This window comes from Peromyscus californicus, unplaced genomic scaffold, assembly GCF_007827085.1.
Source record: "Peromyscus californicus insignis strain IS unplaced genomic scaffold, ASM782708v3 Scaffold_7__1_contigs__length_154581171, whole genome shotgun sequence".
Taxonomy (NCBI): Eukaryota; Metazoa; Chordata; class Mammalia; order Rodentia; family Cricetidae; genus Peromyscus; species Peromyscus californicus.
In genome coordinates this window covers 105822314-105848639 of record NW_026294595.1, presented here as the reverse complement: position 1 = coordinate 105848639, position 26326 = coordinate 105822314, and the positions used below count along the sequence as shown (strand labels likewise).

General features: G+C 52.1%; 1 protein-coding gene and 2 long non-coding RNA genes across 12 annotated transcripts; 1 reads left to right on the top strand and 2 right to left on the bottom strand.

The window, feature by feature from the left end:
* The first annotated feature begins 479 nt into the window (after positions 1-479).
* Siglec1 (sialic acid binding Ig like lectin 1) lies at positions 480-17768 on the top strand. Of its 2 annotated transcripts, XM_052724880.1 has the most exons (21): positions 480-767; positions 1029-1388; positions 1680-1976; positions 2792-3058; positions 3320-3574; positions 5269-5568; positions 6238-6495; positions 7811-8131; positions 8503-8760; positions 9064-9366; positions 11115-11375; positions 11481-11792; positions 12171-12422; positions 12869-13138; positions 13227-13478; positions 13761-14066; positions 14582-14842; positions 15838-16140; positions 16388-16490; positions 16835-16907; positions 17316-17768. In XM_052724880.1, exons 1-21 carry the CDS (start codon positions 719-721, stop codon positions 17373-17375), a joined length of 5121 nt encoding a protein of 1706 aa, XP_052580840.1. In that variant the 5' UTR covers positions 480-718; the 3' UTR covers positions 17376-17768. The 2 variants fall into 2 exon arrangements, with proteins under 2 accessions (XP_052580840.1, XP_052580839.1); XM_052724879.1 differs by having other exon boundaries at positions 16835-17768.
* LOC128101617 (uncharacterized) lies at positions 7298-9276 on the bottom strand. Its single transcript, XR_008215142.1, has 4 exons — positions 9162-9276; positions 8457-8534; positions 7857-8022; positions 7298-7744 (listed from the first exon to the last, which is right to left on the bottom strand). It is a non-coding gene; the product is annotated as an uncharacterized LOC128101617 (long non-coding RNA).
* LOC128101616 (uncharacterized) lies at positions 17238-26315 on the bottom strand. 9 transcript variants are annotated; one of them, XR_008215134.1, is made up of 6 exons: positions 26202-26315; positions 20964-23817; positions 20698-20863; positions 18979-20283; positions 18367-18432; positions 17238-17924 (listed from the first exon to the last, which is right to left on the bottom strand). It is a non-coding gene; the product is annotated as an uncharacterized LOC128101616 (long non-coding RNA). The 9 variants fall into 9 exon arrangements; XR_008215140.1 differs by lacking the exon at positions 18367-18432 and having other exon boundaries at positions 20964-23635; positions 23726-23817; XR_008215139.1 differs by lacking the exon at positions 18367-18432 and having other exon boundaries at positions 17239-17924; positions 18979-19853; positions 19951-20283.
* Positions 26316-26326: the final 11 nt, after the last annotated feature.

Below are 26326 nucleotides of genomic sequence, written 5' to 3'. Positions count from 1 at the left end.
CAGTGAGGAGGCAAGACTGGTTCCAGGGTGAGCCTATGAAGTTCAGAGAAAGGGGATGCCATTGTGAGGTAAGAAATGGAGGTCTTTCAAATCTCATGGGCAATGAGGTACCACTGAGGTCTTTGATGACTTTTCAAAGTCAACATTTTATCAGGAGGCTGATTCTGTGAGTTTGAGAGCATCCTGAGCTACAGAGTTGAGAACTTGTCTACAAACATGCGAGCGGCCGAGGCATTTTGGAAATTCAGTCAGATACATTCTGACCTGTAGGTGGTAAGGCTGGAAGTAGGAGACAAGGAAGTTCACTGTATTTAACTGGGTGCACTGGAGTAAGTCACTGCGCTCTGGACTCCAGACTCCTAGTTTGGGTAACAGGGAGGGGCGGGGAAGAAGTAAGGAGACACAACTGTTCATCTGCCTTGGGGCTGTGTCCTTAAGGGGTGGAGTCAAGGAACACAGAAGACTTTCTGGGACGAGCCACCAAGCAAGAGCATTTCTAATCACACCCCGAGCCAGGGACAAGGGCTTCTCGTTCCCTGCTGGTGGCTGCTCCAGCAGTCCTAAGGAACCCTGCCTTCCTGTTGGGTCAGCCATCATAGCAGGTGAGGTAAAGCCTGTAGGCTCTGGGACCGGAGTGAGTGCCCCGAGAGGCCTCTGTGTGCCCAGCCGGCCTGTCATACTGCTCTCTTAGGCCGCTGAGCTCACCTGAGAACTGGCGATGTGTATTCTGCCCTCACTGCTCCTGCTGACTCCTGTCCTCTCACTGGGTAAGTTGCACGGGTCTAGTGATCCTCACGGGGTCTGGCCTCTGGGGACCCGGTACAGCAGCCAGACTGTGCCTAGGTCAGATGTGGCTGAGCACACTCCATCCCTGGAGCACAGAGAGGGCCTTGCTAGGGGGTACACTGTAGGAACAAGATCGGATTTGGGGCCTGTCTAGAGCACCCTTTCTTGGGCAGGTGATAGGGCTCTGAAGTCTCACAGACCTACCTCACCCTCTCCTTTGTCCTTCTCCTACCCACCTCCAGGCCAGACCACATGGGGCGTCTCCAGTCCCAAGGATGTGCAGGGCTTGACGGGGTCTTGCCTGCTCATTCCCTGCGTCTTCAGCTTCCCGGACAACGTGGAGGTGTCTGATGGCATCACAGCCATCTGGTACTATGACTACTCGGGCAGTCGGCAGGTGGTGATCCACTCGGGGGACCCCACGCAGGTGGCGGAGCGCTTCAGGGGCCGAGTTGAGCTGATGGGGAACATGCACCACAAGGTGTGCAACCTGTTGCTCAAAGACCTGAAGCCTGAGGACTCCGGCAACTACAACTTCCGCTTTGAGATCAGTGATGTCAACCGCTGGTCAGATGTCAGAGGCACCAAGGTCACTGTGACAAGTGAGGAGGCCGAGGACCGGCCACTGTCAGGGACTTCCAGGCTATTGCTGTAACCCTATCCTTTGGCCTGGACCTTACCCAGGTCTTCGGCCTCAGCTCCTGCTCTGGTGTTGGCCTAACACTGTTTCTCTCTGTGACATTGGGGTGGGGGTGGGGGGCGGTGATCATCTAAAAATTCTCCTTTCCTTGAAGTCCCCCTGACCAGGGCTCAGCCTTTGGTTGGAGTCTTTGGGGCAGAGGTTTAAGGTGAGATGAAGGGCTAGCCCTGAGGATCTATGTCCTTGTTTTCAGATGACCCCAGCGCTCCCACTATTACTGCCCCAAAGGAGCTGCGTGAGGGCACAGAGGTGAACTTCAACTGCTCTACACCCTACGTGTGCCTACAGAAGAAGGCCAGCCTGCAGTGGGAAGGCCAGGACCCCACTCACGCTGTCACCTCCAGTCACCAGAGCCTCGAGCCCACTGGCGTCAGTCACCAGGAGACCCTACATATGGCCCTATCCTGGCAGGACCATGGCCTGGCCCTGCGCTGTCAGTTCTCACTGGCCACGCGCAGCAGTCAGAAAGAGATTCACCTCCAAGTGCAACGTGAGTGTGCTGCACCCTTGTCACTGAACACCATTTCTGTGGCTCCCTGATGAAAAAAAGCTTGCCTGGTCCCTAGGAACAGACCCTTAGTCCCAGAGCCTTCAGGTGCCTTCAGGCAGGGCCCATCAAGAGACTGCGCTCACCTCACAGCCCATGCTTTTAATCCCAGTACCAGAGAGAGAGAGACACAAGGATCTCTGGGGCTTGCTGGCCAGACAGCTTAACCTACTTGGCAAGTTTCAGGTCAATGAGACTCTGCCTGGAGAAACAAGGTGGATAGCACCTGAAGACCAGCCTCCAAGGCTGACCTGTGGCCTCCATATGTGTATATATGTATGCACTCTCTATCTGTGACCACTATACACACACACACACACACACACACACACACACACACACACACTCATGCACACATGATGGGGGTGGGGGATTCTTAGTATTCTTAGTCCCTTGCTTATACATTTTTCTGAGAGCTAATGTTTGCTGTCTGTGGTCCCCTGCCATGAAGTGGCCAGTCCCTTTCCAAAAGCTACCGGAAGCCACCAAGGCAAGTAGAGCACTCGTGATCGTATCAATGTAACTTATCCAAACAAAATGTGGACAGTGTTATGACACAGTGTTATAACACATGGGCCATTGATAGCCACACACTGTAGCCATCGATAGCCACACATAGGCCAAACACCACATTTTCAGAGCCTCATTGGAAAAGGAGGGAGGTAGGACTGCATTAGGGGACAGATGACACTGAGTCTGGGGTGCCAACACCCTGCCACCCTCATGCACTGTACCTGACATCCCATCATGCTTTGCAGATGCCCCCAAAGGTGTGGAGATCCTCCTCAGCTCCTCAGGAAAGAACATTCTTCCAGGGGATCTGGTCACACTCACCTGTCAAGTGAACAGCAGCTATCCCGCTGTCAGTTCTGTGCAGTGGGTCAAGGACGGAGTGAGCCTCGAAGCCAATGGACGTGTGCTGCAGCTGTCCTCGGCAACCTGGAATGATTCTGGGGTCTACACCTGTGAAGCAATGAATCCTGTGGGCTCTCTGGTATCACCCCCGGTCAGCCTCCATGTTTTTAGTAAGTCCTGGATGAGGCTGGATCTACTAGAGAGCTGAGGGAACCTGGTGGCACGATACCACCAGAGGCTTGCATATCCATGCTAATACCTTCTCACAGGGGGCAAGTCAGGAGGGCCCTGGGAAGTGGGATAAAGAGACTCGGGGTGACTCCAGGAGGCTCCTGCTATATGGGGTGGGGATGGGGCTCAGTATAACATGTAGAGACTGAAGCTGACTGTTATCCAGAACTCTAAGGGTGTGTCCTATGATGTTCTTGCAGTGGCTGAGGTCAAGATGAGCCCAGCAGGGCCCATTTTGGAAAACAACACAGTGACACTGTTCTGCAGCACCCCCAAGGAGGCACCCCGGGAGCTCCACTACAGCTGGTACAAGAACCACATTCTTCTGGAAGATGTCCACTCCCCCACCTTGCACCTGCCTGCAGTCACCAGGGCCAATACCGGCTTCTATTTCTGTGAGGTGCAGAACACCCAGGGCCGTGAGCGCTCCGGCTCAGTGAGTGTGGTGGTCAGACGTAAGTGGCTAGTATGTGGGGCAGCAGATGTCACCAGAGGAAGTCCAAAGGGTGGGTGGAGTCCCTGCAAGAAGTTGGGGTCCCTGGCATAGCATCTTCAAGACCCTTGACCCAGATGTGGACTACGCAGCCAAATGGGGTTGAATGCATGCCCAGCTCTGCACCCCTACACAAGGTTGACCTTCCCAGACTCAGTCTCCTCCTATGTTTACAAGTGTTTTACTTAGAAAAAAGTTCAACCCTATGAAAAGTTGTAGGAAACATTCAACATATACTTTTAGTCTAGATTCTCTGCCTGTTGACATCATGTTGCAGGCACTGTATCTTGTCTCTGAATGTGCACCTGGGTTGTATTGTTTATTCCACACACATACATGTGCACACGTGTACATATACATATATATCATCACTCATTCTGTAGACATCTGTACACATGCACATGTTACTAACATACCTTCCTACAGATGCATTTAGAATTATGATGGAGCTATACCACAAAGAACTTTTCTCACACCTTTAGCCCCAGAACTCAGGATGCAGAGACTAGTGGATAACTGTGAGTTCTGGGCTAGCCAGGGCTACATAGTGAGATCCTGTCACAAAAAAGAAAAAAAAAAATCAAAGTTGAAAAGGCATCTGCTACATCCAGGTACTGAATGCGGGAGTCTGGTTCAGTCAGCCTTAAACATGCATGCATCAGACTCATGTTAGCTACATTCGGGTCAAGCTAGCTAACAGGTGCGTACTTCACATTTAAGTGCCAGCTAGTCTGTGACGTCGCTGAATGCCTGCATCCAAAGCCTACTGATAGCACAATACACCAGCGTGCCCGTGGCTCTCCTAGGCTTGGTCCCGTATATGGCTGACCATTCAGTAGCATGAGAGAGGGTCATACTGTAACTTGCTAGCCTAGGCAAAGACCAGCATCCCAAAGTACAGTTTATACAGACTTTCACCCCACCATAAAGGAGAAAAATCCTGAGTGGAGCCATCATCGGTATGTATGTGCCTGGAGTTGCGTGCGTAGGGTCTGTTCACACCTCACCTTGCCAGTGCTCGTCTCCCAAGATTACCTTGTACGTAACTCTCACACAAGGATCACACCAGGAAATGTGATGCTGATTCCAGACTTTATGGGCAGTCCTTGATCTTCCCCTGTCCTTCTTGGAGGCTACCCCTCAGTTTGCAATTGCCCGAGAGGTACTCGACGGGGAAGGCCACAGGTGTGACTCTGTGTCTGCCTTGGAGCATCTCATTAGGAGACTCGGGGTCAGTTTTCCCTGTACTGCTAATGGTCCCTTTGATCACTTGACAAAAGTGCTGCCCTCTGTCTGGACTGTTCCGGTTTTCTCATCTTTAAAATGAGGCACTGGTCAGGCATGGTAGTACAGCGCTGTAATCTATCACCGGGGTGGCTGAGGCAGAAGGATCACCAGTTTGAGGCCAACTTGGTTACAAAGTGAGAACCTAATTTGGGACCCTGTCCTCCGTTTGCAGTGTGGGCACGAGGGCTAGCCTGGCTAACAGAGAGATTTGCCCATCCTGAGGGTAAAGTATATTTAGCATGTACTCAAGAAGGTCTGAGATCACTCTGTTCCAGGGCTCTGTGGGGCAAAGGGAACGCATAGGCTACAACAGGGGATCCAGGAAGTGACCTGTCTGAGGATGACCAGCCACCTCTGGTTCCCACACAGACCCACCCCTTGCTCCAGTCCTGACTACCTTCCTGGAGACACAGGCTGGGTTCATGGGCATCTTCCATTGCTCTGTGGTCAGTGAGCCCCTGGCCACACTGGTGCTGTCTCACGGAGGTCTCACGCTGGCCTCCAGCTCTGGAGAAAATGACTTCAACCCTCGCTTCAGCATTTCCTCGACCCCCAACTCCCTGAGCCTAGAGATCCGAGACTTGCAGCCCGCTGACAGCGGGGAGTACACATGTTCAGCCACCAACTCCCTTGGAAACTCAACTTCCAGCCTGGACTTCCATGCTAATGGTAATGTGGGCGAGCATGCACTGCAGGGCGCCACCAGTGGAGGCCTCTTTTTTCCTAGCAGTCCTAAGGACTCAACTGAGGGACCAAACTCTGGCTAGGCCTCATGGAAGACCTGAGTAATACAGTCACTCCAGCCTTAGAGATTTCTGGAAGAAAAGGCAAAACGGGAAATGTAGTGGATCAAATTATTTCTCTCCTGCATCTCTGGTTCTGGACTTGGAGGGTCCTTTATAGGCATCCATTTATTTTGTATTTCTTAAGTTTTGGGGGCAGGGTCTTTGCTGGGCATTAGATGCGGGAGACAGAGAAACAGGAGCACATACTGCTCTTCCTTCCGAGGCCCTGGTAGGCACAGCTAATCCATCATGCCAGATTTTTGTTGTTGTTTTTCTCCGTCTAGTCATGCAGTGCTGGGGACTAAGCCCTGGCCTTCAGGCATGCTAGGCAGGTACTCTATCAACTGGGCTCTGTCCCCAGCCCTCAAGCCAGGTAACATAAGCCTGGCTTGATGTAATCTGGGCTTCAGTACATCTGAATTGCTAGTCAAGGCCACAAAGCCCAAATAGGCATGTGAACAGAGGAGAAATCGAGGGGGGCTTCTTGCAGCAGGGGGCACAGGGGGCCAGGGCCCTCACAGCCAATCAAGCCTGTTCTCTGTCCCTCCTCCAGTGGCCCGACTCCTCATCAGCCCTTCAGCACAGGTTGTGGAAGGGCAGGCAGTGACTCTGAGCTGCAGGAGTGGCCTGAGCCCAGCATCGGACACTCGCTTCTCCTGGTACCTGAATGGAGCACTACTTCTCGAGGGATCCAGCAGCAGCCTCCTGCTTCCTGTAGCCTCCAGAACTGATGCTGGCTCATACTACTGTAGAGTGCAGACTGGCCCCAGCACCAGCGGCCCCTCCCTGCCTACTGTCCTCACTGTGTTCTGTGAGTTGACCTGGCTACTGGCCACTGCCCACTGTGTGGGATCATCCCACTGGGACCACTAGCCACCCCCTTCCATATCCTCCTGACCCTGGGGTTCACAACAGAGAGTGGTCATAGGCCTTGCCACAATGGACGTATCAACCTAGGGTGGAAGCTGGGGGAAGGAGGTAGATCTCCTTTATAGCTCCCTATGTCCTGCTCTCCAGACCCAGCCTTTGCTCCTACGTTGTACCATGGCTCTACATCCCAGCTTGCCCTGTCCTAAAATATCACAACTCAAAAGATGTGCATGCGCCCCACAGGCTGAATGGCCCCTCTGTGTCCCCCAAGGGTGATGCTTATATGAGTCCTAGGGGCTGATGATACAAGGGTCTTACTTGAGGACCTCCCCTAGCAAGTATGTTCAAGGGTTTTCTAGTGCCTGAGTGGGATTATGTGGAACCTGGTCTGCTAGCTGTCTTTTGGCCACGTGCTTTGAGAAATCTCTAGAATGGAATCATTTTTTTAAGCACTTGCCTAGCATGTACAAGACTCTGTGTTCAACTCTAGAACCATTTAGCGACTCCTCCTGTTGCTGTACAAAAACAACATGAGGAAGTGTGGGCTTGTTCTGGCTCTCAACTTGGAGTGCAGCCCATCAAGGCGGAGGAGGGCAGCTGGTCTGCAGTCAGGAACTAGAGAGACGAAGGCTGATGCTCAGCTCCTTTTTATTCCGTCTGGGACCCTGGCCCATGGAATGATGCCACCCACCTTTAGGGTGGATCATCACACATCAATTAATTCAACCTAGAAACTCCACAGACATGCCCATAGGTTCATCTTCTAGATGATTCTTGAGCCTTCAAGTTGACAGTATTTATTCACCATCAAAACCGCCAAAACAGCAACAAAGCTAGAGAGGCCATTTCGACTGATATCTAGTATGTCAGGATCTGGGTTGGGGAACAAATAAAGGGGGAATGAACTTGGAGGCATTGCTCAGTGACGGGGTGGGTGTATTAGCGGCAGTCTTGGGGACTGCTCTGAGGGTGTTCTGCTTCAGATGGGACACGCAAGGTGGCTGATAATATAATACCTTGATCCCAGCTGGAAAATGTCACCCCTTCTGGGAAGACTCAGTTCAGCAGCAGGTCACAGTTTGAGATGTGGAGCCCAGATGAATGCCAATGTCGTCTGGGTACCCTTGTGCTGTGGCCACCCCACACGGCTGTTCGTGGCTGCTCGGTGTGCTTCTTGGAGCCTAGCTGGGCTGAAGTGGACATTGGGCTCTAGCAGTAACCATGAAATGAGTGCCTAATGCTCTTCCTCTCCACAGACCCCCCAAGAAAGCCCACATTCACGGCCAGACTGGATTTGGATACCTCCGGTGTTGGGACTGGACGGCGTGGCCTCCTCTCATGCCATGTAGACAGCGATCCCCCAGCCCAGCTACAGCTTCTCCACAAGGGCCATGTTGTGGCCACTTCTCTGCCATCAAGGTGTGGGAGCTGCTTCTCACGCACAAAGATCAGCAGAGCCTCCAACTCACTGAGTGTCGAGATCCAGAACCCAGTGTTAGAGGACGAGGGCATGTACCTGTGTGAGGCTAGCAACACACTGGGCAACTCCTCTGCCTCAGCCACCTTCAATGCTAAGGGTAAGGAGTAGAGAAGGACTGAGGGAGCTATACCCTGAGCTCAGACTACCCCTGCACTGAGCAAATTGACCAGGCAAAACAACGTCTATCCACAGTGGGAGGAAGCAGAGGGACCTTCAGTGTCCCTCCCTCCACATCAAGGGAGGGGGACCATCCTGGGACTTCAAGGCTCACCTCTGAGAAAGCACAGAGGGGCTGCCTATCCCTCCATGCCTTTTCCATGCCCCTCTACACCCCCACGTCTTATTGGCTTTCCTCTCCATCCTTCCCTGCTCAAAGTTGGAAACCCAAGCCAGGGCCAGGGTGGGCTTTAAGGGAGGCTCACCAGAGAGAGGCCTGTGACCAGTGAGCCCCTGCTGCTTATCCTTCAGCCACTGTCCTGGTCATCACGCCGTCGGACACACTGCATGAGGGCACAGAGGCCAACTTAACTTGCAACGTGAGCCAGGAAGTTGCTGACAGCCCCGCCAACTTCTCTTGGTTCCGGAATGGAGTGCCGTGGACCGAGGGACCACTGGAGACTATAAGGCTGCAGCCCGTGGCCAGGACTGATGCTGCCATCTATGCCTGCCGCCTCCTCACTGAGGATGGGGCTCAGCTCTCGGCTCCTGTGGTCCTAAGTGTGCTGTGTGGGTGATGGTTAAGGGCATCACAGCTTGGAGGGCAGAGGGGTCGGGGTGTGTGTGTAATGGGCCAGGAGGGTAGAGGAGCCTAGGAGGCAGGGGGACCTGAAGGGTGGAGGGACCTGGGGGTGGAGGGACCTGGGGGTGGAGGGACCTGGGGGCCACAGGGTTGGGGTTGGGGACCTGGGGAGATACATGCCAGCCTAGAATGACCAGATGGGCCTATGGAGAGGATACACGGTGACAGGTAGAATGTAGTGAGACTGGCTAGAGTAGCCTGAGTAACTACCCCTACTCTGGTTCATGCAGATGCCCCAGACCCTCCCAAGCTGTCAGCCCTCCTGGATGTGGGTCAGGGCCACATGGCTGTGTTCATCTGCACTGTAGACAGCCATCCCCTGGCTCACCTGTCTCTCTTCCGTGGGGAGCATCTCCTGGCCACCAACTTGGAACCGCAGCGTCCATCCCATGGCAGGATCCAGGCCAAGGCCACAACCAACTCCCTCCAGTTAGAGGTTCGAGAACTAGGTCTTGAGGACTCTGGAAGCTACCTCTGCGAGGCCACGAATGTTCTCGGATCAGCCAACAGCTCCCTCTTCTTCCAGGTCAGAGGTAAGTGTCAGCCCCCTGACACTAGGCTGGACCCTGAGAGCTAGAGCTGCTCGGGTCAGACACTGCTGTGAGGTCCATGCAGACACTTCGGTGTGCAGTTTGCAGCCTTCCCAGCTCTGCCTGGACTTCCACCTGCACTAACTGCCCAGAAGGAAGCAGAGGTAACCGAGCAGGTGGCTTGCTTCGGCTGGAGCCTGCCCTCCCTCTCTCCCCTCCTGATCTTTTGAGACAGGGAGTCTCTGAACTCACTATGTATCCACGCCAGCCTCAGACTCCTGCCTCAGCTTCCTTAGTGCTAAGATTACAGATGTGAGCTACCATGCCCAGCTGGTTAGGGAATTTTCTAACATAACTTACTTTGTAAGGTAATTGTGTTTCATTTAAACATTCTCATATAAAATCCAGTGCATGCAAGTTATACATGTGTATATATATATACATATTCTCACAAATAATATATTCATCTTCTTTATTCATAGATGTATAGAGACATATGCATATATTCATATATGTATAATATATTCATATATTACTTATATGTATACATATATGCACATATATCCTCCGTAGAAAGTCTCCCAGAGCAGGCATCCATGGTGGCACACACCTGTAAGCCAGGCATTTCAGGAGGCAGAAGCAAGGAGATAGCAAGTTCAAAGTCAGCCTGGGGTACATATGTCTCAACAAAACAACACAAAAAGTCTATGTAGGCAAATACACCAGAAAAAAGGAAAGATAGTATCCATAAGGCCAGGGCCAAAGAGACATACATACTTCTCTCAGAATGTCAAGCAGTCACAATTTGGGACGTTTGCTTTGGTTCTGTCTGTCTTTTCTAGCTTATTACGTCCATTTCTTAAGCAGAGAGACTGAGGGGTCATGGGAGCCTCTTGAAGGAACAGGAACAGCAGCCTTGGTGACTGTGGCTAGTTTAGTTCTGGTCTTGGCTTTTTTCATTGCTCTGATCGACCACACACACACACACACACACACACACACACACACACACACACACTGCCTGACCCCTGATTCCTCTGTGCCCACGCTCCACTCTCTGGGCTGTCATGACCTACATCGTGGGTGAAGGACTTGGCCAGAGAAGGCTGGGACAAAACAGCTGTTGTCAACCTTCAGACCCTAGGCTACCCATGCTGAGTTCAGTTTAGAGTCGGTTCGGTGACCCTCAGCATGACCAGCCCCCTTCTGGCTGTGCTTGTGTGGCCAAACCATCCTTTCTTAGGGCTAACACATGGAGGTGGTGTGCCAGCTACTGGTTGTGGACATATAAGCTCCATTCTGCTAAGGCTCATCTGCCACAGAACAAAACCCAAACTTCAAGTGCTGCATACTGTTAATCCCAACCCTCAAGAGGCTGAAGCAAGAGATCATCATAAATTCCAGGCCATCCTGGGCTACCTACTGAGTTCCAGGCCAACCTGAGCTACAGAGTAAAACTCTCAAAAAAAAAAAAAAAAAAAAAAAAACCCAAACCAACAACCAACAGACCAACCAACTCATACCAAACCAAAAGGCAAACCAAAGCAGAGATCCACACGCCAGGTGGTGAGAAGGGTCAGGACAAGGCGGATTCAGGGAAGAAAGGAGCAGGAAGACAAAGACACAGAAGTGAGGGAGCCCTGGTCAGCTACAGACGCGGGACTGGGCCTCTCCACTTCTGGAGACATAAACAGCACAGACAATGGGAGGGATGGCTGCAAGTCCTCATCTACCCTGTTTTCTCCTCACAGGAGCCTGGGTCCAGGTTTCCCCATCACCTGAGCTCCAGGAGGGCCAGGCTGTGGTCCTGAGCTGCCAGGTGCCCACAGAGGTCCCCAAGGGGACCTCATACCAGTGGTATCAGGATGGCCGGCCCCTCCAGGCGTCAACCTCATCCACACTCCGCATTGCAGCCATAAGTCTGAGGCAAGCTGGCGCCTACCACTGCCAAGCTCAGGCTCCAGACACAGCTACTGCCAGCCTGGCTGCCCCTGTCAGCCTCCATGTATCCTGTAAGGCTGGTTCTCACTCATGAGGGGGAAGGGAGGTGTTCCACAACAGACCTTGTATGAGGGACACCCTAGTCACATCCTCCTGACCCTCCTCATCTGATGTAGACACCCCACGCCAGCCCACACTCAGTGCCCTGCTGAGCACAGGCCCCGCACGACTCGGCCTCCTGGTGTGCAGTGTACGCAGTGACCCTCCCGCTCAGCTGCGACTCCTGCACCGGAACCGCCTCGTGGCCTCTACCCTACAAGGCCCAGAGGAACTGGCGAGCAGTGATCCCCGGCTGCATGTGACTGTGAGCACCAATGAACTGCACCTGGAGATCCACTCTGTAGGACTGGAGGATGATGGCACCTATACCTGTGAGGCCACCAACACACTGGGCCAGGCCTCTGCTACAGCCAACTTCGATGCCCAGGGTCAGTGTGGAAGAGCAGAGGAGATGCAGTAGGTTCTAGAAGCCTAGGAGCAGAAGCACAAGCCCCACAAGCTAATTGGGGGTGTGGTTTCTGGACTTGGGGTACAAGAAAGGCCTTGTTTAAAAACGGGGTGTCCAGTGCATAAAACTAACCAGAAAAGGCATCTCAAGAGACACCACAGCTGTTCAGGGAGCCCTTTTCATCCATTTGCCTTAGCTGGGCTTTGAAGAACTCTACTCAGAACCCCCAGGTTCAGCCTATGAACTCCTTTAGCAAGAGTGTTCCTGGGGAGCTTGGAGTGTCTCAGTAGCAGAGCTGACAGACCTGTGTGGAGACACAGCTCTAAGACCCTCACTTGTGACTTCCTCCTTTCTCCAGCTGTGCGTGTGATGGCGTGGCCCAATACCACTGTGCAGGAGGGGCAGTGGGTGAACCTGACCTGCTTGGTATGGACCACCAAGCAGGCCCCACTCAGCTACACATGGTACAAGGGTGGGCAACAGCTCCCTGGTGCCCGGTCCATCTCTCTGACCAATGTCACAGTCGTAGACGCTACTTCCTACCGCTGTGGTGTGGGGCTCCCTGGCCAGGCACCTCATCTCTCCAGACCTGTCACCCTGGATGTCCTCTGTGAGTCTGGCTGGGTGTGAGCAGTGAGTGACAGAAGCTCACAGGGTGTGGGAGAGCCTCCTAGTGTGCAGCCTAAGAACTCAACTACTAGCCCGCTGTGGAGCACTGGACAAGGGAATCTTCGGAGTTGAGGGGAGGCCGGGCGGTGGTGGCGCACGCCTTTAATTCCAGCACTCGGGAGGCAGAGCCAGGCAGATCTCTGTGAGTTCGAGGCCAGCCTGGTCTACAGAGCGAGATCCAGGACAGGCACCAAAACTACAGAGAGACCCTGTCTCGAAAAATCAAAAAAAAAAAAAAAAAAAGGTTGGGGGGGGGGATGGGGACAGGTCCTCTGCCTTTCTAGGCAGAAGAGCAGAGATCCTGACTGGACAGTAGGGAACTCTCCTGCAAGCTGGCCTTCTCAAGTCTGCTTCTGAACTCTGTGAATGCTTCCTGGATCTCTACAGATGCTCCCCGAAGCCTGCGGCTGACCTACCTCCTGGAGACCCAGGGCAGACAGCTGGCCCTGGTATTATGTACTGTGGATAGTCGCCCACCTGCCCAGCTAGCTCTCAGCCGTGGCGGCCACCTTCTAGCCTCTTCAACTGAAGCCTCTGTCCCCAACACCCTGCGCCTGGAGCTTCGGGACCCAAGGCCTAGCGATGAGGGTCTCTATAGCTGTTCTGCCCACAGCTCATTGGGCAAGGCCAACACATCCCTGGAGCTTCGGCTGGAAGGTGAAATAGGGCTAGACCAAGGTTGCGGGGGAGAGAACTGCCTGGAATGTCTAGCTGCGCCACGCTGACCCTGGACTCCTTGGTTCAGGTGTACGAGTGACGATGGATCCCTCTGCTACGGTGGCCGAGGGGCAGCCTGTCACAGTGACCTGCGAGGACCCTGCTGCCCTCCCACCCACCCTCTATGCCTGGTTTCACAATGGCCATTGGCTTCAGGAGGGGCCGGCTTCCTCACTCCAGTTTCTGGTGACTACACGGGCTCATGCCGGCGCCTACTTCTGCCAGGTGCACGATACTCAGGGCACACGCAGCTCCCGACCTGCCACCCTGCAAGTTCACTGTGAGCAGGGGCTCCTTAGCTGTGGCTTTCCAGGGTGAGGGTGGCAGAGGGTGCACTTGGTTAGGGTGGCCATGGCACTACAGAAGGCCTAGAAATGGGAGCTTGGGGAAAAGAGGGCATTAGTGATGACAATGGACATTATGGCCACAGGCTCTTGATAAGGCATAATTTTTAGGAAGGGGACATTCGTCTGGAAACTTAGCCTCACCAACATTGGGCAGATGGGCAGTGAGCCTTGCATGCCTCGGCAGGGCCCCCATCTGTGTTCTGGCCTACCTCTAGATGCCCCCCGGGATGCTGCCCTGTCTTCCTTTCGAGACTCAAGGACCAGGCTCACGGTCGTGATACAGTGCACTGTGGACAGCGAACCCCCTGCTGAGCTGGTCCTATCCCACAATGGCCAGGTGCTAGCTGCCAGCCAGGAGCTTCGCAGCTCTCCATCGGGGATAGGCCACGTCCAGGTAGCCCGAAACGCTCTTCGACTGCAGGTGCAAGGCGTGGCTGGGGGCGATGATGATGCCTATGTCTGTACAGCCCGAAATGCACTGGGCTCCATCAGTACCACCCAGAAGCTCCCGAGGGAGACTGGTGAGTGGGACAGGGGTGAGGAGGGGGGGTTACAGTTTGGGATTCTTGTGTTGTGGGGCTGGATCCCATGTGAGGGCCTGCTGTCCTGAAGGAATATGAACTACTCCCTCCCTGAGAAGCCAAGTCCGCTGGGGAGGCATGGCTTCATGAAGGGGTAGGCTCTCCCAAGGGGATGATCCAGTCCTACCATCGAAGTAAAAATGGAGTAGGAAGAGACAAATCCTGGCCTCACACACCCTTCACTGTTGAAGCCTGGGGTGGGAGCAAGACAGAGGCCCACCGTTGGGAATCCCGGTCTGAGGGCAAGATGCAGCCTCACCCTTCAGATGACCTCTAATGCCGGAGGCACAGCCCTGCCATGGGAACCTCAGAACACAGATGTGATCATGCTGTTTTTTTTATGATCAGTCTAAGGAGAGACATAACTCCACTGTGGAGGGCCTTGAGCCCAAGATAGATTGAGATCACCCCACAATGCACAGATCCCTGACCATTTACCTGCCCGTGTACCACAGATACACATGTGGCAGCTGAGCCAGGCTTGGATGTGCCAGAGGGCAGAGCCCTGAACCTAAGCTGCCACCTCCCTGGTGGCTCCAAGCCCACAGGCAACTCCACCTTCACATGGTTCTGGAACCGCCATCTACTACATACAGCTCCTGGGCCCACACTCTCCTTCACCCATGTGACCCGGTCTCAGGCTGGGCTGTACCACTGCAGGGCTGACCTCCCAACTGGGGTCACCACCTCCGCTCCCGTCTTGCTCCGTGTCCTCTGTAAGTATGAACCCACCTCTGCCTTGTCTCTCTACATCTCGTCGGTCTGTATCAGGTCTTGTCCTCTGCGCAGAGTAAGCGCTTCATAGGTATGGGGTTTTGGAATACTAGCACCCCCACTGGCTGGCTGTATGTGGTTGTGTATTGATGCATTCATTCTCTACCTTTGAAATGGAGGACACATTCATCCTGCCCTCTTGGGATGAATAGAGAAGATAGAGCAGCTAAGTACCTGGTGCACAGTAGGCCATCATTAGCCATGGCTTTCCCACTCCATTCTTCATCTACGCCCAAGCTGTATCAATCAGCTGCTGCTTAGTAACAAGTTATCCCAAATTCACAATTCTATGGGTTAGAAATTTGGTGAGGGCTCAGCTGGGCAGTTCTTGTCTCCTGGCTGCAGAGGCTCTGCTGAAATTGAGCAGTCTGAGATGGCCTCACCTGGTGACTGAAGATGGGCCATAGGTGGCCAGCAGGCTGGCCTGGGCTTTCCACATGGTTGTTTCAGGAAGTAGAAGAGAAGCTGCAAGGTGTCTTGAGATCCAGTCCCAAAGCCCCACAATGCCACTTTAGAAATGTGTCCGCATATTCTGTGTACATGTGTGTGACGTGTGTATACACATGTGCCTGTTTGTGCACGTGGAGGCCACTTCACTGTCTCTATCACTCTCCACCCCATCTTTAGAGACAGGGTCTCTCACTGAACCAATTCAGCAAGCTTGGCTGTCCACAGAGCTCCAGGGATCCTCCTGGCTCTGATACCACAGTGCTAGGATTCTAGCCTTTTCCATGAGTGCTGGGGCTCAAACACAGATCATCCGCATGTTTATGCAGCAACCACTTTACCGACTAAGGCACCTTCCCATCCCCCATAATGTCACTTTTGCCTCAGGAGTGAGGAAATGAGCCCCACTACTTCACGGCTGTACAGCAAGTCACAGCCGAGGGAGGGATTTGTAGTGGATTTCTAGTCACCACACACTTCCTCCCCACAGATCCTCCCCAGAAGCCCGCTCTGACTGTGTTTGTGGAGCCTCAGGGCGGCCTCCACGGCATCCTCGACTGTCGAGTGGACAGTGAGCCCCTGGCCAGCCTCACCCTCCACCTGGGCAGTCAACTAGTAGCCTCCAACAAACCCCAGGGTGTTCCCACCCAGCCCCACGTTCACGTCTCTGCCTCTCCTAACGCCTTGAGACTGGACGTAGAGGAACTTGGACCCAGCCATCAGGGGGAGTACGTGTGCACAGCCTCCAACGTCCTGGGCTCTGCCTCAGCCTCGGCCTACTTTGGGACCAGAGGTGAGGAGAATGGTTCTCCCAGCCACTGGAATCACTCTGCACCAAGAGTCTCAGGTCCTACTCAGATCCCTTCTGCACCAGACAGCTGGTCTGTCTAGTCCAAACGGATTGCTTGGGGCTCCCTTGCACAGGGCCTGGAGATGAAGTGAAAGTTAAAATCAGTTCTGCCGTGGTTGGGTCACCTCAGGGGGGAGTGGCGGGGCCCTGAAGCCCAGAGACCTCCCTCAGCCTCTTCTTCATGTTGCAGCCCTGCACCGGCTACAACTGTTCCAGCGGCTGCTCTGGGTACTGGGACTTCTGGCGGCCTTCCTGGGCCTGCTGCTGGGCCTGGGAGCCTGGCACACCTGGAGGTGGGTCCGGAACTGGGTGGGGGATGGGGATACTTCATGCTGCTCGCCTCGTTCCCCCCATTGTCCCCCAAATCTTTAGAGGGAAATTCTCCCCTACAGAGCTCATGACCCTCAAATTTCCTACCCTGCCCTCTCCAAATTTGGGGATCCCCTCCCAAATCACCTCTGCAGTTTATCTTGCAGTAGCTTTCCTTTGCTTGGGTCTGCTCTGTGCTGAAGAAGAGCTGGGGAGCCCTGAAGAAAGAAAGGTGCCCCTGTTGTGCAGGGCTGTCCTGCTCTGCAGTGGGGGAGTCTGGGGAGCTGCAGGGAGGGGACTCTTACTGAGTCTGCTCTTGCCCATGCAGAAAGAGGCATTCTCATAAGATGAGTGTGAACGAGAATTCAGCAGAGATGGCCACTCACAAAGACACTATGCAGGTATCCAGTCAACATATGTGGGCGTGTGGGGGTGTAACCGTGTCCATCTGGCATCTAGACAACGTTCCCATCTAGAGGACAGCACCGGCCCTGGGGTAGCTGGAGAGGAGGACAGGAACCCGGGTTTCCTTGGGGAACAGGGGGAGCCTTTCTGACTGAGGCTCAGAGTAGCTATGTGTTTGCTGTGCACATGACTCGGAGGCACAGGTAGCTTTATCAAGACATAGTTTCTGATCCCTCTCCCTCCATTTTGAAGTCTTTCCTCCTCAAGTCTGAGCCTGCCTGTCACTAGGCAGGAGAGGAAGGCCACTTCCCTTCCCTCAGTGTATCCCTCTTCTGTAGATGACCTCTTCCTAGGACCCCAGTCAGTGTGGGACCTTCCTTGACCCACGGTTTCTTTATGGGAAGCTCCTAGCTCTGGATGCAGCCACACATGGAACGCCATCTGATGCCACACCCCTGAGCTGACGGATGACTCACCTGCCCTCAGGAGGAGGAGGAGGAGGAGGAGGTTGCCACTGTCAGACAAGTCAGGTGTTGTGAACAAGGTCCTGCCTACCTCTGTACAAGCAGCACGGCAGCATCTGATTTTCCGTGACCTGCATCCCAAGCCTCTTGCTCCTAAGAAGAACGGATGGAGAGAGGTGGAATGGAGGTCAACCAGCTGCCGCCAGGGCTCTGAGACTGAGTCAGTCAGGTTGCCCACTTCTCTCTGTGAAGCTTTGCCTCTTTCTCTTCAAAGGCCACCTTGGACCTTCTTGATAGGTCAGAACAGCATCTGGGTCCTTGCAGACTTGCTAAGATACTCTGTACCAGACGGAATATAAGTCAGGCTGTTTTAACAGAGACTGAACACAGTGACCTCGGCGTGACAGAGTTTTATTTTTCTCTCCTATACTGGTTATGCTATGGTGGTATAAGATATTGGAGCTCAGGATCCTTCTCTCTTGGGCTTTTCTCCATCCCCCACATGTTGCCTTTGGTTACGAAGCTCAGGTGACTGCAGTGAGCTTGGTCCTACAGTGAAGGAAGAATGGGTCAAGGACACACCCATTCCCATGGTCCGTAGAATCGGAAAGCGTTGTCAACTCCACCCACTTCTCATCAGCTAGAATCTGGTCACACAGACACACTGTGCTGCAAGGGAGACTGGGAAATGTACTTTTTATTCTGAGTCTTGACTACATTTAGAACCTGTATTTCTGAAAGATCCCAACCATGGACTCAGCCCTAGGACATCTGACGTTGGAGAGAGTGCCATTAGTAAGCCAGGCTCTGACTCAGTTTCCCTGGCCATTCTGGTTCTGAGTTTCCTGGAAGGAGAAATCCCTCTTATATGATAAAACTGAGGAAACCAAGGTTTGGTGGCCCCTAGGTGTCTTATCTTAGTTACTATTCTTTTGCTGTAACGAGACACCATGACCAAGATAACTCTTATAAAAGAAAATATTTAGCTTACAATTTTAGAGGGTTAGTTCACGATCATCATGGTGGGAAGCAGACAGTCGTGGCGCCGGAGCAGTACCTGAGAGTTTTATATCCCAGGCAGCAGGTGCGGGGGGGGGGGGGGGGGGGGGGGGGGAGGGAGAGAGTGAGAGAGGGAGGGAGGGAGGGAGGGAGAGAGAGAGAGGGAGGGAGGGAGAGAGAGAGATAGAGAGAGAGAGGGAGGGAGGGAGGGAGAGAGGGAGAGAGAGGGAGGGAGGGAGGGAGAGAGGGAGAGAGAGAGAGAGAGAGAGGGAGGGAGAGAGAGGGAGGGAGGGAGAGACTAGGCCTGGTATGGACTGCTGAAACCTCAGAGCCCACCCCCAGAGACACACCTATTCCAACAAGGCCACACCTCCTAACCCTTCCCAAACAGTTCATCTACTAGGGACAAAGCATTCAGACATATGGGCTTATGGGGGCCATTCTCAGTCAAACCACCACACTCAGTAGGGCAAGGGCATGCCAGGCAGACATCTTTGTACAGGGTCCGACACCTGGCAGAAGAAGTAACTCATCCCACTCCCTCCCACCCCAACAGCTGTACCAGCTCTTTCAAGAGCGAAGAACAGACAGGGAGGGGTGTTACCTGTCCAAGCGTGAACAAGCATCCTTGCTCTGGGCGTTCCTGCTCTGGGTACATCCCTCTACACAGCAAAGTGAACAGCTGTACATTTCCTGAACACCTATGCTCCAGTGTCTGTTAAAACAAATGAGTATCACCAAGAAGGAATGCAGTGCTCCTGGGAGGTCAGGGATAGAAGGGAACCAGGCCTACAGTGGTTGGGGACTCCTGCTGTAGCCTGGTAGTAGATGGTAAAAGAAACAAAGGGCCTAGAGCTGAGAGCCTGGAGAGCAGTGGGGTTGGGGAGGAGCTAGAAGGTTGGGGATGAGGCAGAAAGGGGGGCCTGTGTGGCCAAGGTGGTGCTCTTGCTTGTTCTAGGCCCATTTCCTCCCTTCTCTTCTTTCCTTCCTCCCCCACCCCAGACAAGGTCTCCTGGAGCTCAAGCTGACTTCATCTCAAGAGTGGATGACCTTGAACTTCTGATCCTCCTCAGGCCCCGTTTCTTTTTGTGCCTGAATACCACACTTTCTCCGGGAGCCTGTGTAGCATTTCCCTCCAATAAACTTCGATTCCAAAATACAACTGGAGTCAGTTTTCTTCTTGCAACCAAAATGTCTAGGCTAGAATTCAGAGAATTCAATGATTAAATTCTAGTGTCTCAGACACCATCTGTGGGTATGTGGCCAGGGTGTGTAACTCACAGACGCTTGCCTCATACTGTCTACCGAAGTCATCGGTGTCCGTTCCTGCTCCTCACAGCTCCTGTGATGGGATCTTCACTCCTAAGACCACCACAGGTTTGACATACAGCTGGTGACACTTGTTTCTTCTACATTTTTGCTGAGTAGAAGGGCAGGAAACCAGCTTCAATCCAGAGGCAGGACATGGAGAGGAGAAACCTGGTGCAGCAAGATATCCAGGCTATCAGGGGTGACCAAAGAGTGGTGGGGGCAGCGGGTTTGGGAACGTGTGACTTGGGAGTCTTTGTCTGCTCACATGTCCTTCCAAGGGGCTGTGTGGAAGAATGCCCAGAGAGGCTAGCTGGCTCAATCCCCAGTGGTCCAAAGCCCTTGGACCTCAGAAATAAACCTGAAATTCAAATCTAACATAATCACATGGTAAGTGTGTTAGCTCAATGGCATTTCCAAATTCCAAATTCATGTAATTCACATCAAATCAAGAAACAGAAATGCCAAGCCAGGCGGTCGTGGCGCACACCTTTAATCCCAGCACTCGGGAGGCAGAGGCAGGTGGATCTCTGTGAGTTCGAGGCCAGTCTGGGCTACAGAGTGAGTTCCAGGAAAGGCTCCAAAGCTACACAGAGAAACCCTGTCTCAAAAAAAAAAAAAAAAAACAAAATAAAAAAACCCCACAAAACAGAAATGCCAGCACCCCACAAAACCCCACTCCCAACGCCCCCCGCCCCGCCCAAAGTGTAGTTACTAGCTTAACTTCTAATGCTATAGATTTGATTTTTCCTGTGTTCGAGCTTTATAAAAATGGCATCATACTTTAAGAATGACAACTTTGTGAAATTATTTGCCAATGCCCATTAAGGGTAAAATATTCTTCCCTTGACCCTGGCATTCTATTCTTGGGCATTTACTCAGGAAAAAGAAGGGCTTAGTCACCCTGAGATTTGTACTAGTATGTTCATAACAACATTATCCATCGTAGCCAGAAACTGAAATAATAAGTACACTACAGCAGTGGGATGCTCCATGCAGATACGAAAAGCTGTACCTGCAGGTGGCCACATGAGTATGGTCCTCAAATGTTCAGTGGAGGAGCTGGAAGTTAGGGTCACAGCTGTATGGAGCAGTGATGTTCAGTGGAGGGGCCGGCAGCTAGGGTCACAGCTGTATGGAGCAGTGATGTTCAGTGGAGGGGCCGGCAGCTAGAGTCACAGCTGTATGGAGCAGTGACTTTTCTCACTGCTGTATCAAAGCACCAGTAAGGAAGGAAGGGTTTATTTTTTGGTTCACGATTAGGAGGAGGCACAGTCTCACCTTGGTGGGGAAGGTGGCAGCCAAAGTGGCTCCAGCTGGCAGGAGCAGGAGGCAGCTGGTCACACTGGGTCAGTAAGGAGGCAGAGAGAGACCAGTGACGGTACCGTTGTCTTCCTACCTTTCCTCTTCCTACCCAGGCTAGGACACCAGCCCATCGGGTACTGCTGCCCACGTTTGGGGTGGGTCTTCCCATCTCAGTCAAAACTCTCTGGAAACATTCTCACTGACATGCCCTGCGGTGTGTCTCCTAGGTGACTCCAAACCCAATCAAGTTCGCAATGAAGTCCAAGGACAGGCAGAGTTAAGCAGCAGGCTAGAAGTCAATACAGCGGCTACTGATGAGCGACAGGGATAGGCAGGAGCCACATGAGTGTTCACTCTGTGGAAGTTTAGAGAACTGCTCATTTTCTGAACATATATATTTTGGCAAGAAAGTTTATTTAAAAAATCTGCCACTTAACCTGGGTGTTGTGCTGTGGACCTGCAGTCCCAGTCTCTCCAGGCTGAGGTGGGAGGATCCCTTGAGCCCAGGAGACTGAGACCAGTGTGAGCAGCCAACACAGCAAAACTTCATCCCTTAAAAACAGAACAAGTGGAATACGGAGATGCACGCCTTTAATCCCAGCACTCAGGAGGCAGAGGCAGGCCTGGTCTACACAATAAGACCTGTCTCAACAACAACAACAACAACATAATAAATAAGTAAGAAACAGAAAGGAAGGAAAGAAAAAAAATTTCCCCTTTTATGTCAGATACCCAGAACCTGAGCTGCTTATCCAAATTCTGGCTGATTTCTTGGGTTTCTAAGCACTGGTTTACCCGCCAAAGAACAAATGCTTCCCCTTGGATGTTCTGGGCTGTCAGGGATGGAGCCTTGATTGTGACTTTGGGGACTTCCATGCATGCCCATCACTGTTTCTGAAGTACCTGAGCACCAGCCTGGCGTCTCCAGGCACCACTCCAGACATTGCCTGTGAGCTGGAATGGGCAGTGCCTGTCTCAAACACCGTGCTCTGGGCTATCACAGGCTGAGTCCCATTTGCAGACTCTGAGAGCACTGGTGCCCATTCTGAGCTCTGGCGCGGTTTTCAGGACACTCCCTGATGCACTTTTGAGAATGACCCCAACAAACATTTGATAAATCATTTTCCATGATGTTTCCAGGCACGATCAATGGTGTTCTGGGCTCCCCCCGCCCCCAGCTTTGATCCACTGTTCCCCTTCCAACTGCAACCGCAAAGTGTAAATTAATGGTTGTTTAGAGAGCTTGGCATGAAAGTCCTTGACAAGTCTGGAAATTTCTCTGGATTTAGAAGCCATATAGTTTTTCAAGAATGACTAATCTCTGCATGGCTTAGAGGCTACAGCCCTCTTGTTTTATCTATCTATCTATCTATCTATCTATCTATCTATCTATCTATCTATCTTTCTATCTACTTATTTTTGAATAGGGTCTCACTTTGTAGCACTAGCTAGCCTGAAACTCTCTGTAGACCAAGGTGGTCTTAAATTCATAGATATCATCTGCCTCTGCTTCCCAAGTGTTGGGATTAAAGGTGTGGAACACCACACATGATCAGTTTTATTTCATATTTTTATTTTACTTTATTTTGAGTATCTTTGACAATTTTACATGCACACTGTATCTTGATCATACCCATTCCTGGGTGTCCCCTCTCAGCCCCCCATCAGACACCCTCCAATATGTCCCCTCCCATCTTCATGTCCTCTCATTTATTTGTTTATTATTTATTTTTATAACCCAGAGTCCAATTAGTGCTGCCTGTTGGAATGGCGACTGCTCTCACTGGCTTGGTCTTGTGCAGGAAACCACCGCTGCTCTGCATTCATGAGTGCCATGAACATGTCAGTCCAGAACACAGCAGCTTGTAGTACTCCTCCTCATGCCCCAGCACCTCTATTCTTCCTGTCCCCTCTTCCCTGATGTCCCCTGAGCCTTTGGAGAACTGATACATATGCCCCATTTAGGGCTGAGCACTCGACAGTCACTTACTCTCTGCATTCATTGTTGCCCTCTGCAGTTCTCTGGCCAAGGGTGAGAGCAGCACTAAGCTATGGGTATAAACAAATATTTAGAAAGCTGTTGGATGCTGGGCAGCAGTGGCACACGCCTTTAATCCCAGCACTCGGGAGGCAGAGGCAGGTGGATCTCTGTGAGTTCGAGGCCAGCCTGGTCTACAGAGTGAGATCCAGGACAGGCACCAAAACTACACAGAGAAACCCTGTCCTCCCCGCCCCCCCAAAAAACCCTGTTTAACAACATGTCCCATTTAGTGAAATATCAGTAATAGGCTCCCTCCCAGGGTCTATGACCTCTGAGCCATGGGCTTTTGAGCGGGTCTACAGTACCGGGCATAGATTCTCTCCTGTGGAGCAGGCCTCAGCTCCACTCAGAAAGCGGTTGGTTACTCCCATAACCTTCATGTCACTATTGCCCCCACTGGGCACACCTTACCTGGCAGCTCACTACTGCAGCATTCAGAGTTCACCGCTGGGCACACCTTACCTGGCAGCTCACTACTGCAGCATTCAGGGTTCACCGCTGGGCACACCTTACCTGGCAGCTCACTACTGCAGCATTCAGGGTTCACCGCTGGACAATGCCATTGATGACTTTTCTCCCCCGGAAACCTGCATAGCACCTTCTGGCACTGTGAAAGTGCCATTAGGTCAGTTCCAGCTTGATTTCTGAATGTGCTGCAGCCGAAGTGTGCTGTGTATTCAGCAATATAGAGTCTCACCATCCAGTTGTTAGGCGACCAATTTCAGCTGGGCCAGGCCTCATACCAGGATGTACAGCAAATGCATTCCCAGCCATCATGGTGCTTTTGGTCTGGTGAAAGAGAGGAAATGGGCAACTAGGAAGCCATGTGAGACATGCCATAGTGAGAGGTACCATGCAGGAATAATTCTAGCTTTGGTAGTCAGTGACAGCTTCCAAATAAGGAGAAATCACACTCTGCAGCAGGAGCTGCATTCACTGTAGCAGCCATAGTGCTCTTTGAAGGGCCTGCCTTCTTCTCTGCCCCTCTGCATTCCGATTAGGCTACATGTAGAGGACTCTCCAAGTGTCTACACCGGGGCTCTGCTCCACTTCCCTATCCTCAGCTTGTTTTAGGCTGAAGCTACCTAAAAGTCATCAACCAACTCTGTCAGATGGCACCTGCCTAGGGAATGGTACCACTGACAGTGGACAAGTATTCTCACTTCCATCAAACAATCAAGATAATTCTCCACAGGCTTTCCCATAGACCTGTCTCTCAGGTGATCCTAGATCCTGCCAGGTTAACAATTAACTCTAACTTTCTCAGATCCTTCCATCAGGAGAGAAGAGGCATCAGAGTGGGTCTGGACATGACAGACACCTCTGACTTATCCCTCCACTCCCCAGGCTCACCTTGCAGAAGGAACAGGGAATTCAGTGGAAGGACAGCCTCTGCTGCCATCAGTATTTCTGGTGACCTCGCTTACTCATTTACAGGGAAAGGACATGCAGCCTCTCCACCTGTCTGTCTTGGAGCCCCCAACATGACCAAAGCCAGTATTGTTACCCAAAAGGCAATAATTCACAGGCAAGTGACTTACTAAGGATGTGTTCCCAGGCAGACAGATAAAGAAGGGGAACAGGCCAGGGAGGACGCCAAGGACACCCGCACATGAAAACCCTTGTAATCTTTTTGTAACAGTCTCAAATTCAGACCCACGGACTGTCCAGTGGCAGCAGAATTCATGAAAAATGTGATTATGGTGATACAGTTGAAAACTACTCATCTACAAGAATAAAGGAGCTAAAGACATAGGTAATAGGCTGGGTAAACCTCATGAACTGGGAAAATACAATCCACACTCCAGACAAAGGCTAATCTCCTCTATACATAGAGGTCCTTCAAACTGTTAACAGAAAGACCAACCATTCACCAGAAAAATGGGCTACAAATGTGAATGAGTATGAGATAGAAAGATAGAAAGATAGATAGATAGATAGATAGATAGATAGATAGATAGATAGATAGATAGACAGACAGACGTACTTACACACACACACACACACACACACACACACACACACACACACACACACACCCCGGTATCTAAAACAGCTTATGTAAGAAATCAGTAGTAGTGGCTTCCTGTGGGACATGAGAATTGAAAGGTTGGAGACTGATGAGATAGGAAGACTTTCCTAAGCATTTTATACTTTTGTGTTTGGTTTTTGAGGCAGGGTCTTGCTGTACAGCTTGAGCTGCCTCTGGAGCGCTGGAATTACAGGCGTGCATCACGGCTCTCTTCTCTTTCAGTCTCCCTCACTTCTGCATGTATGTGTACGCGTTTGTGTGGGGGAGGTACATTAACCTGTGCGTGCATGTGTGGATGACTTTGAGTTTTCTCCTGTTACTCTCCATCATAATTTTTGAGATAGGGTCTCTTACTGAACCTGGAGCTCAACAATTTGCCTGTCTCTGTCCAGTCCAGCCCTTGGCTTAAAGGCATGTGCCACTGCTCTGGCTTTCTGTAGTTGCTGGAGATCTGAACTCATGACCACACGGCAGGCATTTTGCACTAAGCCATCACCCTGGTGACAGAGCCCGCACTCCCCCTCCAGTTCAGGATGACCTCACACTTCTGAATGTGTCCTCTGCCTCCATCTGTTGGGATTGCAGGTGTGCGCTGCCACATCCAGTTAATGTCATGCTAGGGATTGATCTCTCTCTCTCTCTCTCTCTCTCTCTCTCTCTCTCTCTCTCTCTCTCTCTCTCTCTCTCTCTCTCTCCCTCTCTCTCCTTCCTCTCACCCTTCCCTTTCTCTTCCTCTCCCTATATTGCCCAGGCTGACAATCTTGAGTGTCCTGTCTTGACCCAAGTGGGCCCCACTGGCCTGATACTGTCTGGTGTTTGAATCCTGTACATGTAACTTTCTCTGTCATCAGACTTTCACATTCCAAATTCTTACAGCCAATTTATCAACCAGCTTATTTCAAAGTTAAGTCTCTTGATATCCAAATGATTACGTACTATGTGAAGCGATCTTTACAATACAGAAAGTGATGTCCCTAAAATTTGGGTAAGGATCCCTCACGCCTGGGGAGCGGGGGGGTCTGTGGCACAGCACAGCTCTGCCCTGGCCATCGCTGCTCCTCCCCTGCGCTCACCACCATCGCCTTTTCCAGGAACCACAGTCTCCAGCCCCGTAGCCTCCAAAAGGCCCCTAGGTACTCACGCGCGCCTCCGCGGCAGGTGGACAGCTACTTCCGAAGACTTCACTGCAGAGAAGGAATCCTCGTGCAGGACAGGTAGAAAGGCAGGTTCAGAGGTCACTCGGGAGACCAGGACCGGAGACCAGAC

Excerpts from the sequence above, each read along its gene's own strand:
- Siglec1 (XM_052724879.1), top strand. The coding sequence starts at position 719 with ATGTGTATTCTGCCCTCACTGCTCCTGCTGACTCCTGTCCTCTCACTG. Across the intron at positions 13,139-13,226 it reads CCTGGAGCTTCGGCTGGAAG|GTGTACGAGTGACGATGGAT; the intron begins GTGAAATAGGGC and ends TCCTTGGTTCAG. Across the intron at positions 14,067-14,581 it reads GAAGCTCCCGAGGGAGACTG|ATACACATGTGGCAGCTGAG; the intron begins GTGAGTGGGACA and ends CGTGTACCACAG.